The sequence below is a fragment of the Kwoniella newhampshirensis genome, chromosome 14 (assembly GCF_039105145.1).
Source record: "Kwoniella newhampshirensis strain CBS 13917 chromosome 14, whole genome shotgun sequence".
In the NCBI taxonomy this organism is placed as follows: Eukaryota; Fungi; Basidiomycota; class Tremellomycetes; order Tremellales; family Cryptococcaceae; genus Kwoniella; species Kwoniella newhampshirensis.
This window is the reverse complement of record NC_089967.1, coordinates 737,232-753,768: the sequence shown is the minus strand read 5'-3', so window position 1 is coordinate 753,768 and position 16,537 is coordinate 737,232. Positions and strand designations below refer to the sequence as shown.

The 16,537-nt window shown below is 50.3% G+C and overlaps 6 protein-coding genes across 6 annotated transcripts; 4 read left to right on the top strand and 2 right to left on the bottom strand.

The window, feature by feature from the left end:
- Positions 1 to 138: 138 nt before the first annotated feature.
- IAR55_006643 (uncharacterized protein) lies at positions 139 to 1,633 on the top strand (the record flags this gene model as incomplete). Its single annotated transcript, XM_066949723.1, has 7 exons — positions 139 to 229; positions 299 to 449; positions 544 to 661; positions 746 to 897; positions 958 to 1,105; positions 1,244 to 1,386; positions 1,450 to 1,633. 7 exons carry the CDS (start codon positions 139 to 141, stop codon positions 1,631 to 1,633), a joined length of 987 nt encoding a protein of 328 aa, XP_066800017.1.
- A 239-nt stretch (positions 1,634 to 1,872) lies between these two features.
- IAR55_006642 (uncharacterized protein) lies at positions 1,873 to 3,303 on the bottom strand (the record flags this gene model as incomplete). Its single annotated transcript, XM_066949722.1, has 5 exons — positions 1,873 to 2,152; positions 2,213 to 2,273; positions 2,349 to 2,562; positions 2,649 to 2,915; positions 2,989 to 3,303. The coding sequence occupies 5 exons, from the start codon at positions 3,301 to 3,303 to the stop codon at positions 1,873 to 1,875; spliced, it is 1,137 nt and encodes a 378-aa protein (XP_066800016.1).
- Positions 3,304 to 4,139: 836 nt separating this feature from the next.
- On the top strand, positions 4,140 to 5,981 carry IAR55_006641 (uncharacterized protein; the record flags this gene model as incomplete). Its single annotated transcript, XM_066949721.1, has 6 exons — positions 4,140 to 4,322; positions 4,392 to 4,478; positions 4,533 to 4,781; positions 4,848 to 5,324; positions 5,389 to 5,435; positions 5,504 to 5,981. 6 exons carry the CDS (start codon positions 4,140 to 4,142, stop codon positions 5,979 to 5,981), a joined length of 1,521 nt encoding a protein of 506 aa, XP_066800015.1.
- A 281-nt stretch (positions 5,982 to 6,262) lies between these two features.
- Positions 6,263 to 9,045, bottom strand: IAR55_006640 (uncharacterized protein; the record flags this gene model as incomplete). The annotated part of the gene is made up of 9 exons (XM_066949720.1): positions 6,263 to 6,787; positions 6,868 to 7,217; positions 7,278 to 7,555; positions 7,617 to 7,708; positions 7,763 to 7,899; positions 7,957 to 8,367; positions 8,420 to 8,736; positions 8,796 to 8,803; positions 8,863 to 9,045. The coding sequence occupies 9 exons, from the start codon at positions 9,043 to 9,045 to the stop codon at positions 6,263 to 6,265; spliced, it is 2,301 nt and encodes a 766-aa protein (XP_066800014.1).
- A 640-nt stretch (positions 9,046 to 9,685) lies between these two features.
- On the top strand, positions 9,686 to 13,575 carry IAR55_006639 (potassium/sodium efflux P-type ATPase, fungal-type; the record flags this gene model as incomplete). Its single annotated transcript, XM_066949719.1, has 12 exons — positions 9,686 to 9,977; positions 10,040 to 10,155; positions 10,214 to 10,488; positions 10,545 to 10,754; positions 10,870 to 11,059; positions 11,111 to 12,241; positions 12,296 to 12,529; positions 12,582 to 12,694; positions 12,752 to 12,947; positions 13,023 to 13,229; positions 13,284 to 13,361; positions 13,432 to 13,575. 12 exons carry the CDS (start codon positions 9,686 to 9,688, stop codon positions 13,573 to 13,575), a joined length of 3,186 nt encoding a protein of 1,061 aa, XP_066800013.1.
- Positions 13,576 to 13,871: 296 nt separating this feature from the next.
- IAR55_006638 (gamma-glutamyltransferase) lies at positions 13,872 to 16,526 on the top strand (the record flags this gene model as incomplete). Its single annotated transcript, XM_066949718.1, has 10 exons — positions 13,872 to 13,929; positions 14,080 to 14,204; positions 14,378 to 14,635; positions 14,792 to 15,038; positions 15,154 to 15,394; positions 15,486 to 15,576; positions 15,646 to 15,778; positions 15,846 to 15,995; positions 16,049 to 16,139; positions 16,208 to 16,526. 10 exons carry the CDS (start codon positions 13,872 to 13,874, stop codon positions 16,524 to 16,526), a joined length of 1,713 nt encoding a protein of 570 aa, XP_066800012.1.
- Positions 16,527 to 16,537: the final 11 nt, after the last annotated feature.

The window sequence follows — 16,537 nt, the reverse complement described above, 5'->3', positions numbered from 1 at the left end:
GGCAACTGTTATCCACACCACACGCACATGATATGCTAGTCGACCAATAATGGTGATATACAATCGACCAAGCTTGAACCCACGTATGCGTCTTTGAGTACTCGTCCGCCTCCTCGACACCACTTTTGAGTGACGACCATGTGCTCCATTCCCACTACTGGTGATCGAAGCACGATCTCCTTGTCCGTTCGAGCATTTCTCAACGGTGATGGGAAAGACCTCCACTTAGGTCAGTCACCCCTGATAAGTACAAGTAGAAGGATCTCTCAATCTGTTGACACCCTCATATGAATTGTAGGGGGAGATGAAGACTTCCATGCTGAACGAAGGAAGCGTACTGAGATACTGGGCATTCATCGGATTCCAGGAGGAATCGATGTTCCAATCGCTGGTGTAGAATTCACAGGTATCAGAGGTCCTCACGGTGGGGTACCTATAAGAGTTCTCCAGTAGGTTCGGTACTTCATCATCGTGTTACATCTCGAAGACATAAGCCACCATCCTCGCTCGCTGACCCTCCCCATCTCTTGTATCGGTCTACAGCCCTAACAACGCTGGTGACGCCGCTTTGGTATATATGCACGGTGGAGGATATACTGTAGGAGCCGCGGACGATTTTGAGAGAGGATTGAGGATCATAGCCGAGGAGAGTGGCGTACAGGTGAGCTACGATGCTTCCTCTCCGCATCAACGCTGCCCATGTCCCCCTCGATTTCAGCCGTATCTCTTCTGACGACTGGCGCAGATCTACATTGTCGAGTATCGTTTAGCTCCAGAGTGGAAGTACCCCACTCAGCTGGACGAGTACGAGGCAGTTGTGCGCTGGCTTCAAGGTAGAGAGGGTGAACAGCGGGGTGTCAACCCAGACAAGGTCTTCGGCGGTGGCGATTCAGCCGGGTCAGTATACGTTCATTCTTCGATCCCTGACACTACCGCTCTTCGCTGACAACGTTGTAGAGGAAATATGACGGCTGCCCTGGCACTACGTCTGAAAGACCAAGGCAAGAAGAACCTTGCTGGTCAACTGCTTCTGTACCCAGAAGCTAGAGTTCCGTTCGACACGCCTGCTTGTGTAGAGAACAACTCGGGATACTATCTCGAAGCGGTGAGTTTGCCTTCGATGTTGCTTCTGCGCAGCCTTTCACTGTATGATGCTTGTTGATCAGCTCTGATGGAAGAACTGATTCATCCTCCTCTTTGGCCAATGCAATTTCTGTCGCTGACACGTGCAATTCTCGTACAGAACGGTATTTTTTCGTTTGCGGACCATTACCTCCCTAGAGGTACACCCCCTTCGGACCGATACATCTCCCCAGGGATGCAGGACGTCGAAAAACTGAAAGACCTTCCTCCCGCCTATGTCTTCACTTGTGGCTTCGATCCTCTGTGAGTAAACATATTCATGTCGTCTAGTCCAACCAAAGTGAAACCCTGACCCGTGGGCTACAGACGAGATGTGGGAGTCGAATACGCTCACAAGCTCAGCAGAGCTGGGAACAGGGTGAAATGGGTCCATCATCCCAATCTGACTCACGGTTTCATCCAGTTCGGGTTCTGGAGCAAGGATTGTGAAGAGGCCACAAAAGGCGTCGGGAAAGCTTTGAAAGCTTTAGCAGAAGAGCAGCAGGAATAGCTACATAGAGTACGGACAGAGGAACAAGTAGATTAATGCTGGCGCCTAACAGGTGTACTGTACAGAGTATATGTAGAGGAACGCCAATCAACATGAATTGCAGCGTCTCAATGTCAGAGCAGCATATCAAATGGACCTCTGTCCATATTCTCAGTCGTACGTAATACCCATGCTTGCATGCTACCACACTCGATTCGTAGGACAACAAACACAGATATAACGACCAGACTGTTACCAGCTCAGATAGAAGTCTTTCCAGCATCCTCCGGCCTCCCTGCATTCTCCAATACTTCCATGTTCTTGTAGGCAAACTTTGTTCCGGGAGCAGTACCATATGTCTGACTCGCGTGAACGGCCTTGACCCGTGCTGCTACATATTCGCCAGCTGTAACAGCGCTCTTCTCATCCACATTTCTGTCTGCAGCAGTGATGAGACCCATCCTCTCGAGTAGGGGCGATGGAGCGACCACGACAGGAACATTGTCGTTGGGTCGACAGCCGTACAATACACCGATACGACTATTTACCGGATATTAGCTCATCGAGCACATGAACTCTGAATGGTCAGCCTTCACTCACTGGATATGAGCTTGATCTGGGGGTGGTCGAGTCACTCGATGGATCGTACTCCTCAAGTAACCTATAACATGTGCATTGTCAGATCATGCTCTTTTTCGAATCTCCTCTCACTAGGTATTATTCGTATTGCACCTACCCTTGGTCATGAAGCTGAGCGTGTCCGCCACGTTGACGACTATTGACCCTTTTTTGGGCTTGATATCACGATATGTTCCATCCGAGAACATGACTTGTAATCCTGAGACGGTCTGAGAGAAGAGGAGGGTGAGAGAGCCGTAATCCGTGTGAGCCCAACTCCACAGGTTGTTGCATTTTGCATCGTCTTCTTCTGATCGAGGGTGATACATCATCTGTGAGCACGACACTTCATTAGTCCTGTCAATATGTCGCATTGAATGTCGTTGTATCGAGACTGAATGTTGATTTGAGCACTCACGTATCGCAGATGATCTTGCGAAGGTTCCTCATATTCGTGTCTCTCTACAAAGTAGTTTTCGGGCAACTCCAGAGCCAAGGCGAAGAGGACGAACAGTTTCCTGGCGACATCGGTCCAACATCGTCGGTGGAAATCGGCAATGGCAGCTTCGTGTTCCTTGAAGACCGCATGACGAGGTGTGTCCTTGTAATCCTTGGTGTATTTGGGAATGTTGACAAGTTCCATGTTGTCCAAGACGTCGGTACCGTTGATAGTCCGTTCGTATGCCTAGGTCACGTTACCGAGTATATCAGCATCACCCATTGTCGTTGTGTCGTTTCTAGGAATGAACCGAACTTACCGCTCGATATCCCAGATAACCGCCATTCTTCGCATCGATCTCATTTGACTTTCTCTCCTCCAAAGGAAGATTGTAGAACGCTTGTCCCAGAGCGAACTGATGCTCGATTTCTTCTTCTGAAAAGCCGGTTTCCGTCACTGACCAGAACCCCATGTCTTCCGCTTCCAAAGCATGTTTGACACGCCTAACCAATTCCGCACGGCCTTCCGCAGTGTCGAAGAGATTCAGCGGGAGTTCGGTCAATTCTGCCCAGTTCAAGGCGGCGGCGGTGGGTTCGGGTCGATCCCACTTGGGGATAGGGTAGCTGATGGCCATGTTGTGAGTTTTGGGGTTTTGGTGTGGTGGCGATAAAAGAGCAGTAAGCTTTTTCTGATTAGTGATGTATCTTGGACTCGTGAGAATTGGTCAAGGAAAGAACATTCTTAATGTAGTCATGAGCTTTGCGATACTGTCCAGACACAGACCAGCGCCGAGTTCAAGTGGATCGGTCTTGCCATGGAACCCGGTGGAGAATATTGGTGCCAGCTCCGATTATGGGATTGACGGATTGCGTCCTGTTTGCGCATCCTTCTCCCGATCCCTGCTGAGTGTGAGACGGCGCCATCCTGACCAGCAATTGCAGTGTCTTTCTTTGTAGGTGATCACGCAAATGGAATGGCTCATCTCAGCTCCGACATGGAAAGTGATTGACCTTGATCACATCATCATCATCAATATCACCCCCTTCGGAACTGATCTTGATTCTCCCTCAAAACCCCCACACGGCGCTCCGGATCTAAAACATTGAGATCCGAAAAGCGGGAAACCCCTGAGCAAAACACTTTTGGCTGACCTCCTCTTCTATGCTTAAAATTGGCCTTCCTTTCCTCAGATCCGTGTTATATCTCTGACCAAGCATCGTTGTATTCTTACATCTTTCGAGACTGAGACTGCGATTGCAGCTCCGAGGAAAATACCTTCTTGATAGCGCAATCATCGCGACATGATCTGATTGACAATATCCAGAGTAACAACGTCTACACTACGAACTTGCGATTTCACGTCCACCCATCCGACTTGAATAGCGGAGATTCAAAAGCTGGCTATCTCCAAGCAGCACTTCATCCTTTTCCTCCATTCCACCGACGCAAAAGGAGTACAGCTATCTCGAGATGAGCGACAAGTCAATCACCAACTCGGCGGAAGAGATCCAGCGTCTCAAAGAGGTCGAACGAAAGGTGGTCCGCAAGATCGATGCGCTCCTTCTTCCCATCATGCTGATCACTTACGGTCTGCAATACTACGACAAGGCTGTATTGGGTACTGCTGCTGTATATGGCATCATCAAAGATCTAGTGAGCAAGCACCTCACATCTGGGCTTCGGCGACTGCACTTCGAGCAACCTATTGATGACAAATTTCAGCATCTATCTCAAACCATTAATGGAGTCACATACACAACTCGATATAGTACAGCTACCGCTGCGTTCTACTATGGATACATCGTAGCTGTGAGCGATCTCGCTCATCAAAATGAGAAGCAGCTGTGGCTGACAACGGAGCAGGTCCTTCCGATGAGTCTTATCTTCGCTCGTCTGCCGTTAGCGAAGACTGCCTCGGTCTGCGTTCTCATTTGGGGACTGGTTTGCATCCTCACCGTGGTATGCCACAACTATCCTGGCTTCGTCGCTCAACGGGTCATTTTGGGAATCACCGAGTCGGCTGTCTCGCCCGCTTTCGTGGCCATCTGTGCTTTGTGGTGGAAACCTCAAGAACAGGCCAAGAGAATCGGCTTCTTTTACAGTGCTACCGGGGTATGTCGTCACCCATAACATGTTCTTTTACGACTGTCAGTCTGATAGTGCCCTTTCTCCCACTAGGTGTTCAGCATGTTCTCATCGCTCATCAACATCGGTCTGGGAAAGACTGGTGGGACACACCCCTGGAAATCCATGTACTACTTTTGCGGTTCTATCACCATGGCTTGGGCATTCGTCATCTTCTTCTTCCTGCCTGATCACCCCTTACGACCCGGTCGATATTTCAACGAAGAAGAGAAACAAGTTCTGATTCGACGTTTCGAAGAAAACCCCTTCGGTGCCAGTCAGCAGACCCTCAAGCCTGCTCAAGTCCTGGAGGCCGTATCCGACTTTAAGACCTGGTTGTATCTCTTGATGGGCGCTGCTATCTACATTTGTAATGGCTCGGTAACAGCGTTCGGTGCAAGAATCATATCTGGATTCGGATACTCCTCTCTCGCTTCGACCGCTCTACTAATCCCTGGTGGTTTCGTCACCGTGGTGACGATCGCTTTCTTCAGTTACTTCGCCGACAAGTATCGTAATATCAGGACATATGTGAGTGTGATCACTCTCACAGAAACTTTGTCGTCAAGATCGTGCTGAAAAGTGTGTCATATAGCTCTTACCAGTCAGTTGTATCCCTGTTGTGGTCGGTGCCCTGGTCATGTACGTATGAATAGCTCTGCGAGGACAGTCGTAGGCATCTGTGCTCATCCGTGACATTTCTCTTTCAGCTGGCTAGCTCCGTGGCACCCGACTGCTGGTCCCCTGATTGGATATTACCTCGTTGCCAGTTTCGGAGCTCCCTATGTGCTTCTCCTCACCCTCGCTTCCGTCAACACGGCAGGAGCAACGAAGAAGGCCGTGACTTCCGGTTTCATCTTCGTTGGTTACAACATTGGTAACATCGTCTCGGCCTATCTCGTCTTTTCTCAAGAGAGGAGAATCAAATACCGATCTACTTGGATCGCCGTCATCGTCTGCATGGTCTTTGCCTCCCTTGCTTCGCTAGTCCTTCGATATCTTTACGTCCTGGAAAACAACCGTCGAAATAGATTGGCAGAGGGTGTTCTTCCCGAAGCTAAACCTCCTGCGGTTGACGAGGAGAAATTGGCAGAAGGCGGACATACAGATATACCCATCGTGGAGAGAGCAGAGGCATACATTGATAAGACCGATAAGCAGAGACCAGAGTTCAGATACACGTATTGATTAGGTGTTACAGCCCGCATATATTTTAGTTCTGCGGAATCTCGGGCTACTTACGTCTATAGTGTTTCACATGTATAGCATATGTGCATTCGGTAGTCAAGCATATGTGCATTCGGTAGTCAAGCGTCTGTGATTAAAGGTGTGATGTACATTCTATCTGCAATTTCTACATGTAAATCAACAAGCTTTTCATACATAAAATATAAAACTTTACAATTGATCGAACTATCCCATTAGGCTTCTTAACCATGGATGATAACTTACCCCGCTTCCTGCCCGCCTCATGCGTTATCTACATGTTGCGTGATGCCCTCCGCTCCGGGATACGTGAAAGAAGTAATCATCGCTTCCCAATCAAGCGTCGACGACATGTTGATCCTTCCTTCACCATCACCGTCACCTCCACCGCCAACGCCCAAGCCTCCAGTTGTGAACATCCCGTTCATCAACGGCGTCACGACCCCACTCGTGTGACCTAGTACATCGTATCCCCCTGCTGCAACGTCATTGGCTACATCCGTATATTCTCCGTCTTCCGGAGGAGGAGGTCCACCGATGATCACGGTTCCCGGAGGTAGATCTTTGATTTCCCTTGCAGCTCTTTGAGTAGCGATAAGGACACCGCCCTGAGGATGACTCGGATCGCGCAAGAACGTTACACCGTTTATAGACGTTTCGGGCAGTCGGTTGAGAATACCAGGAGTCGGGTCCAGTCCCCTCCGAGAAGTTGGGGAATCAAACGATGTCTTGCCTGTTCTCAGTGTGGTTTGGGTGACCGCATAAAGGAGAGAGACAACTTCCAGTTGCTGAGACGTGGACATTTAGAGAACTCATCAGCTTGTTGTTTCTCTTGCACGAGGTGGATTTTTATGGAAGGTGCGCTCACGGCAGCTTGTACTTGCATGTGATCCTCCGATAACCTCGCTGTCCATCGTTCCACCGCATCTCTCCTGAACTTCTCCAGAGTCACCACCCCATCCCATTCTCTCCTCCTAGCATACGAATGGTACTGAATCAAGCTTGCCAAACAAAGTGTGTAAGGTCCAAAGCAGAGCAGGTCGGCTAGATCGTCCTGATTTGCCGCCCATTCAAGAGCCTGACGGGATGCAGGGTTCAGCTCGAGCCATACGGGCAAGTCCAAGGATAGGTCGAGGTGTGGTGGACAGATGAAAGACCATCGCATGAAAGGTCGATATAGTAGTATGGTTGTGGTCGTGTGAAGAAGGTGTAGGATACCTGGCAGAAGTCCTCAATGATCTATTCTGGGCAGGCAAGCGATACATGGTATGCACTCACCTGCAGGAAGACTAGACCATACCCCAGTGAATTTCAATTTCGCTGGCAAGCCTTCTTTCCACCCTTTCAAGTCATCTTTTATCTTGTTCAATTCCACGTTCGTAGCCTTCTCGATGCCTCTGGGTCCGTAGATGGTAGACAAAATCGATTTCAGTATAAGGGACAGGATGAACAAGTAATGAAAGAAGTCATCAGGGTCAGTGACCTCTGACGGGGACGCATTGACAGGCGAAAGGGAAGAAGAGACGATAGGGCGTGCTCCTGTTCTGGCAGCGTTCCTGAAATTCGAGGACCATCAGTAATTTTTCGCGCGAGTGCACTATAGCGGAGACGATATACCATTGATCGATGACCACAGCACATCTCCAGATACGATAGTCCTGGCTCAGTCGGGTATCTGACAACGCCTCGTCCATGGAGAGGTCCTGCGCCTGTCGAAAGGGGTCAGGCAGACGCGCGGAACCTGACGTCTCCAAAAGACGTACCATTCTGATCGCTGCAGTCAGCCTTGCTCTAGAGATACTCTCCGGAGCAGCCGACCCCGCTTGAAGGGCCACCTCGTCCACCAGACACGTAATGAGGAGTGTCTGCACGTTCTGTCTGGTAGGATTGCTCATGGTATCTGGTCCGTCATCAGTCATGACGATCAAGCAAGCAGGAGGAAGGAACTTCGACTAACCTTGTTCATGCATCTCCTGCTTCACGATCAATCGCAAGCAATCAAAGATTGGCTTGGGACAATTACTCCTAGCTGCTGCCACCGCTGCCATAGCGTGGATCATTGACTGACTCGCTTCTCCCATCTCCTCCCTCAGTAATATCGGCATCAGTGGACTGACGTGGACTAGATACGTCTCGACCAGTCGGTTGACCACCTCGTTCCAGCTTGGAGAGCGCAGTGCTTCCAGAGCGTGAGATGGTGCTTCCGATGACGAAGATAGATTCGTTTCCGAAGAAACGAGCATGAAGCCGTCTCCCGAGTCAGGAGAAGTGATGTGCATGGAGATGTGACGGTGCTTGTCGTATTCTGTCAGACAGGATATTGGCAAAGTGGGAGTGGAGTGAAGAATATACGACATTGCGGTAGGTCCTATGAATGCCCAATTCAGCGCTTTGACTGAATCGAACACAAGGAGACGGACCTTCTCTTCGTACAGTTGTCGACCGACGAGGTGTCAGGTCGGTTCTCCGTCTGTCGTTCATCACTAATCCGGGCGAAGCCAATCGACTCCCATTTCCAAGCCATCCGTCCGTCCCATTTGTGTCTTCCCTTTCCGGTCCTCGTTCTTCGTTTTGCGCCTCTGACGGCTCGCCCGTATTTGATTCAGCCTGAATCACGCTCAGACCCCGCCGTATACGTTTTGTCCTCGAGGCGGTCAGTGGCATGTCGTATGTGCAAGTAAGGGCAGCTGTCTTGCAGCCCTTGCAATTACCAGATCGATCTTCCGCGGTGACGCATCTAAACGTCCACCTGATCAGTACAAGAGCCGTCATCATGCCTGCAACCAATTCACAGACCTTGTCTTCTGCAATTTCAATCACAATCAGCCCAGACGCAGGTTTTGCTATGTCAGATTCGACGCACCTTCGCTCGACATCGATCGCAAGCTTGCAGACTTTTTGTCTCTCGAGTCGGACCTTCCGCTCTTCTCTTTCCCCTCTGTGCCGGCTCGGGGACCCTCGAAGAATCCTCACGCTCGTCATCAGTAACATGAAGCGACTGATATCCAGCCAGTCGAGATGGACCACTCTCGGCGCTGCGCATCATCTCTTGCCGATACCTCTGGCTGTATCGTGAATGAATCTGTGAGGTCTGATGTAACTAACTTTTTGTTGACACAACCGCTGCTTATTAGACAATGAGCCTGATAAACATAGTCAACCGATGAATTACCGGTCGATGAGCCTGATGAGCCTGATCAAAAGGGTACTCGAGTACTCTCGTTATCTCTCCCCCGTGCCAAGATTTGTTGTCGTCATTTTCCAAGACTTCTTTTTAACATTGCGTCCGTTCTCGAAAGCGTCTTCGCCATCGTCCACGTCGTTATGATCAACGCCAAGAGCTCCATCGTTCGGTCCATTGCCGAACATGCACTCAGGTAATTCAGATTCTATAATCATAGCGAGTACTGCGGTGAAATCCGTGGTGGCTGCCGGTATGCCAAGATCTGTCAGCATGATGAAGCCACCGGAACGATTAGAGATATGCAAGGTCGTCATTCAAGACTGCGATACTTGGCTTCTTGGCGCAAATATGAATTGGGTCCACCGGAACAGACCAAAGAGATAATCGGGTTGATATATAAGCTTATCCGAACTTGACGAAAGGGTTGTTCCCCCCCTCCCAACTTCCTTGGTGTCTCTTCAATTAGACCCAATATTGATTCTCACACTTAACTTTCTGTAAAATGCCGGTCGCTGAGAAATATCCATCAACGTCAAACGACTCTGAGAAGACGATAGCTAGAGCAGATACTGGCTCAACAGCAGCTTCTCGATCATTACCGTTCAAACCACATACCGCACCATCGGGGAAAGTACTCGAAGCATTGAGTGGAAATGCAACCAAGGGTCTTTCAGAACCCGAGGCCACAAAAAGGCTGGGGTCCTACGGACCTAACAGACTGAAGCCACCGAAGAAACCCAGCGTCTTGAAAATCGTAGCTAGGCAAGTCGGAAATGCCATGACGCTGATTCTCAGTAAGTCGATCGATCCCCCTATTCCTGATGCGCCTCTTGTTGGCTCACACACGATCCCACAGTCGCCGCTATGGCGGTATCGTTTGGTACCATGGACTGGATCAGTGGTGGTGTCATTGCTGCTTTGGTAATCCTCAACGTATCTGTTGGAGCATACACCGAATGGCAAGCAGAAAAAGTACGTAATTTCTTAGACTTTTTATCTGATTCCGGGGCTCTGCTGACCGCACCTCCAGACTGTCGCCAACTTGGAATCAGTCGGTGCGCCACAAGCGACCGTCGTTCGTACCGTCGAGGGATCACGTGAACCCACCACCAAGATCATCGCAGTCCAAGAGGTCGTTCCAGGTGATATCGTTCTGCTGAAGAATGGAGACATTGTTCCCGCCGATGGAAGGGTCCTGGACGGCTACTGCAGTAACCTCGAATGCGATGAGGCCTTCCTCACCGGTGAAAGTTTGCCTGTGGCCAAACAGTTCGAGCCTATCGACGAGGAGGACTGTCCGGTCGGGTAAGTGTCATCCTGTCATCACGAACTGTGTATGAGACTGACTGGACATCCTTTAGCGACCGCGTCTGCATGGTCTTCTCCGGTTCACAGGTTACCAAAGGCCGAGCTCGCGTCATCATCACGTCAACTGGCATGAGCACTGAGATCGGAAAGATCGCCCAAGCTCTCGACTCGAAAGCCACCAACAAGAACAAAGGCTTCGCTGCTTTCTGGTGGAAGACGAAGGTCCTTCTCGGTGTCGCAGAGACAACTCCGCTTCAGATCAAGTGAGTTCCTTCGTGAGAGGATTTTCACTAATTTCAGACTCAACAAGCTCGCATACTTTCTGTTGGCATGGGCTTGCATCATCGCCGTCATTGTTGTCGCTTCGACCGGATTCAGGAATGTCCCTCTCTCTGTCGCCACATACGCTGTCGCTGCGGCAGTCTCAATCCTTCCTGCATCTTTGATCGCAGTCGTCAGTCTGACTTTGGCTCGTGCCTCGACCGATTTAGCAAGTAGAAATGCGTTGGTCAGACGTATGGATGCCATTGAAGCACTGGCGGGAGTCGAGAACGTCTGCTCTGATAAGGTGAGTCTGCCATAGCTCCCAACAGAATGCGCACGCTGAGCTATATGTTAGACTGGTACTTTGACCGTGGGACGAATGGTGGTCCGCAAGTTCTGGGTACCTGTAGTCGATAGGAGAGCCAATGAGTCTGCTCCGGTGAACACCAGCCGTGGACAAGCATACAGCTTCGAGACCGGTAGTGACCCTTTCTACCCTCGTGGTGAAGTCCGAGCGGACCGAAAGACTATTCAGTCGGAGACTACCCTCGACTTGAAACGAGACCCCAAACGCTCCGATACGCGCGACAACGATCCCGAGGAACGTGAGATCGAAGGACACGAGGAGGTCATTCATGTCGAGGAACTTGAGAACAACCTTCGAGACATGGCTCTTTGCGCATCACTCTGCAATCAAGCGACTCTGTCAAGACCAATCGACGACGGGAATTGGGATGCCAACGGAGATCCTACAGAAGTCGCTCTCCAGGTAGCCGCACACAAGCTCGGCCACGGGAAACCTTTCCTTACTCACTCGCGACCTCAAGCTGGACGAACCGAATCCATTCGATCTGGACACAGCAATCGACCTCTCGTTGCGGGCCTTAGAGGTCACTTTGAACAGCTGATTGAACACCCCTTCGATTCCACTGTCAAGCGAATGTCTATCGCCTACAAGTACGCTCCGGAGGATGGTCAGAACGCCCATGTTCTGTGTCTGCTCAAGGGTGCCGTCGAAAGAGTGTTCGAACGATGCGTCAGCATACAGGACAAACCCCTCGATGAAGAACGCAAAAAGGACATAATGGTAAAGGTCGATGCCCTTGCCGCTCAAGGACTCCGTGTTTTGGCTCTTTGCGGTAAGCGGCTCCCGGTGAAAATGGCGGATGAGGTCAAGGCGATGCCTCGTGAGACTTTCGAAGCGGAATTTACCTTCCTAGGTCTTGCGGGTATCTATGACCCTCCTCGAAAAGAATCCCCGGGAGCTGTGGCCGACTGTCTACGAGCGGGGATCACTCCAAGAATGTTGACCGGTGATCATCCCGCTACTGCCACCGCCATCGCGCTGAACATCGGCATCTTGGAGAGGGCTTACGGAAAGGATGCAGTCATGACGGGCCAACAGTTCGATGCTCTCAGTGAAGACCAGATCGACGCTTTACCTGAACTTCCACTTGTTGTCGCCAGATGTGCACCCGAGACAAAAGTGAGTAAGCGGATAATGCATGCAGAGAGTCGTTCAGCTGACTCTACTAATCAGGTCCGTATGGTCGATGCGATCCATCGTCGAGGACAGACCACCGTCATGACCGGAGATGGAGTCAATGACTCGCCAGCGCTGAAGAGAGCCGATGTCGGTGTCGGTATGGGAACCGGATCAGACGTTGCAAAACAAGCCGCTAGAATAGTGCTCAGCGACGATAACTTCAGTACGATCATTCGAGCCATTAGGAAAGGTCGATCAGTCTTCAAGAACTTGGCAAAGTTTCTCTTGGTGAGTTATCCCGGCGTCCGTTCGATATTATACCTAACAATGTATTCTGCAGTATTTGCTTTCTGGTAACTTGGCCGAAATCATCGTCCTCATGATCGGTCTGGCTTTCAAGGACGAGAACGGACAAGCTGTGTTCCCGTTATCCCCAGTGGCGGCTTTATGGATGTGAGTTGCAATCTCATAGCTGTTCTGGATCCAATTGACATATTCTCGTCTGCCCAGTAATACCTTGTCTGCAGGTCCTCCCGCTCTTGCCCTTGGTCTTGAACCGACGGCTGTCGACGCCATGGATCTCCCTCCCACCGCTTTCCACCAAATCTTCACTCTCGAGTTCTACATGGATCTCATCTTCTACGGTTTCCTTATCGGTGCTCTCAGCTTGGTCAACTTTGTCATCGTCCTTTGGGGGTACTTTCCTGTACGTTATCTCGCACTGTTCTTTCTGGTCATTTGTTTTGCACACGCTCGGCTCATGCTGACCGCTCAAACGCAGGGTGAACTCGGAACTTTTTGCAACGAGACTGACACAGCGATCTGTAACCCTGTCTTCCAAGCTCGTGGTACTTGCTTCTCCACGCTGGTCATCATTCTCATGATTCACGCGTTGGAATGCAAGCATTTCTCCAAGGGTCTCTGGCAAATCAACCTGAGGGATAACAAGATTTTGCTCTGGTGTGCGGTCGTTTTGTGTCTTGCTACCGTGAGTGACACGGTGTCAAAGACAAGCAACTTGCTGATGAATCATGCATGACAGTTCCCCGTGGTATACATCCCAACTATCAACAACGAAGTGTTCCTCGTCGGTTCGCTCAAGTGGGAATGGGGCATCGTAGTGAGTGAAGCAGCTTCGTCATGCAGAACTCCTGTCTTGATCTACAAGCTAATGTCTTTCGTTACGTTAGTTTGGAATGATCTTGGTTTATCTTTCCGCGACCGAGTTGTACAAATGGTGTAAGCGAATCTACGCTCGTCGTCACGCGGAGCCACCAGCCAGAAATCCTTCAGACAAGACTCTGAGGATGGAGACCACTATCGCACCTGTGTGAGAAACGATTGGAGAGTGTCTCGGGAAGGATCGCATCGGACGGTATTGGTATATTGTAGCCTTAGGCATGTTTAGACAATTGAGTGACAATGCAGAGACTGAGTATTTAAACGAACATCTTACCTATCTGCACGCGATGAAAGTAGAAGCTGCCAAATGACGGGTATCAACAAGCTTTTCCCGGGTAGAGATTGCAGGATTGCAAGATAGATCAAACTCGAATTTCATCTCATCTAGTAGCGTTGTTGATCACTTCTTCTGTGACTGTAGATCTTCCTGACGCCAGGGAGAGTCGAGATGACAGCACCTGCGTACGATTCGTACAACACGATAGGTCGTCGATCGACCGTATTTAGTGAGTACGCTCAACCTGCCCCACTCACTCTTCTTGCAGCTTTCAATCCCTCCCCACAACTCGCATGGCCCACAATCCGTATGATTCACCTTATCCGAATTGTATGAGCTGTCGAGTTCGATTGTTCTGACTGACAACGCTGCGCTTTAGGCACCAAAGGGGTGGTCTGTTCTTCCCAGGCTTTGGCTTCGGAAGCCGGGATCAGGATATTGAGAAGTGGAGGAAATGCAGCAGATGCTGCTGTTGCGATGGCAGCGGCGCTAAATGTTGTCGAGGTGAGTTTAAGCGAAAACTTTTCGTCTAGTGTTCCCGTAGACCTTTGCGGTACTGGGCAACTGAGTTCACAAGATTACTGACACCATTATATCACCCTTTCCTCCCTGTTCCTTGGATGTCCACGCGCCGACCACCGCTTTTTTTCCACCTTATCATCCTAATCCCCACAAAGCCATGCAACACTGGAATAGGAGGCGACGTCTTCGCGCTCTTCTACGACGCCTCGACACGGACTGTCCGAGCCATCAATGGGTCAGGTCGATCCCCTCTCGCGCTCACGTTGCCCAAAGTGAGAGAGATGGGTATCGAGGGTTCGAGGTTGGAGGCGGATAGTATTCATGCGGCGACGGTTCCGGGCGCATGTGCGGCTTGGTGCGATGTTGTCGAGAAATGGGGAAGTGGGAAAGTAGGACTGGATAAGATTCTAGAGGTGTGTTGTTCGCTTTCCTGCCATCCCCAACCATCTGCTATGTCGTTTCATGCCTCCATCTTTATTATACAACTCTTCTAACTTATATGATTTCTCCGAATTCTTCAATTGTACGGAGAGGAGAATATTTACTAGCAAAAACCTTCCTCCTGGTAGCCAGCCATCACTCTCGCCGAAGAAGGTTTTGTCGTACACCAACAAGCAGCATACGAATGGTCAACTTATATCGACACGTTGCGCCAACAAGCATCAGGAACAGATTACCCTTTCCTTATCGATGGTGAAACTCCAAAAGCTGGAGAATACTTCAGCAATTTCGCATTGGGGAAGACATTACGAGCAGTGGCGAAGGATGGGAAGGATGGATTTTATAAGGGCGAGATAGCACAAGCTATCGTCAAGGGTATGTCTGACCTCTCATCTTTTGCAGATGCATCACAGCCGTGGAGAGGGGGTCGTTTTGAGAGACTTGCAGTGATTGATGGAAGGTGACTGATGACACTCCTTTCGTCGCGTAGAACTACAACGTCGTGGTAGTCTCATGACCCTCGAGGATCTTGCTTCCCACAGATCAGACTTTGTCGAACCTATCTCATATACTTACGGACCTGAGAAGCTGACAGTCCACGAATGTCCTCCAAACGGCCAAGGGTTGGCAGCTCTGATCGCCCTTGGAATCTTGGACGTGCTGCAGGAAGACGGGGTGGTGAATCTGAGAGAATACGCAGAGGGCAGCGCGGAATGGATGCATGCGCTCATGTAAGTCTTCGACTTTTCATTGCTATCATGAGTGCCACCAGAGGTCGTTGATGCTGTGTCATCGCACTGATGAGACCTCTCGCACTCGCAGAGAAGCTATGAGACTCGCATTCGCCGATGTACATGCCTACGTAGCAGATCCCGAATTCTCGGAAGTGCCAGTTGAGGCTCTTCTTTCCAAAGTGAGATTTAGATTGACCAAGTCGCTATCTCCAATTCGTCATCGGGATACTGACGGCTCACTTGATCAGGAGTATCTCAGAGAACGTGCCAAGCTCTTCGATCCCAGCAGGGCTGTAGCTCAATACCATCAAGGCACACCTGTGCCCACTAGCGATACTGTGTACTTCACAGCAGCTGACTCGGATGGTAATGCTATCTCCAGTGAGTCTGATTGCTCCTACACCTCATTTCAGATCTTCACACGGAATGGCTGCTAAGCATATTGCAGTGATCAATAGCAATTACCTCGGTTTCGGTACTGGTGTAGTTCCTGATGGGTGTGGATTCAGTATCCAAAATAGAGGGATGGGATTCCACCTCAAGGAAGGATCACCGAATATGTTGGAAGGTGGCAAGCGCCCATTCCACACAATCATCCGTGAGCTGACTTTCTATCTGGTCTTAAAAGAACAAGGCTGACGACGGGGATAGCTGCTATGGTCACACAAGGCGACGAGCTGTTCATGTCCTTCGGCGTCATGGGTGGTGCTATGCAACCTCAGGGCCATCTCCAAACGTTTTTGTAAGAGGCTCTCCCTGACTTTTGACACGAGAAATGTAACCTGACTCTAATTCTCGTTTACTTGGTAGGAATGTCGTTCACCGTAGCCACCACGCTCAGGCGGCTCTCGACACGAAGCGATTCTGCATCGGTGGTCTATCTTACACCGCCTCCGGCTCTGTACCGTTCTACAACTCTCACGTCGCGCTTGAACATGGTATCCCAGACGAAGTGGTAGATAAGCTCAGAGCCATGGGCCATGACGTCGAGATTGTACAGGGACCGGAACAAGTGGTATTCGGGAAAGGGCAGATTATCCTTCAGACCAAGGATAAGAGGACCGGAAAGCGAGTTTGGGCAGCGGGCAGTGATCCTAGAGGCGATGGCTGTGCCTTGCCACAGATATGAGAGGCAATGCA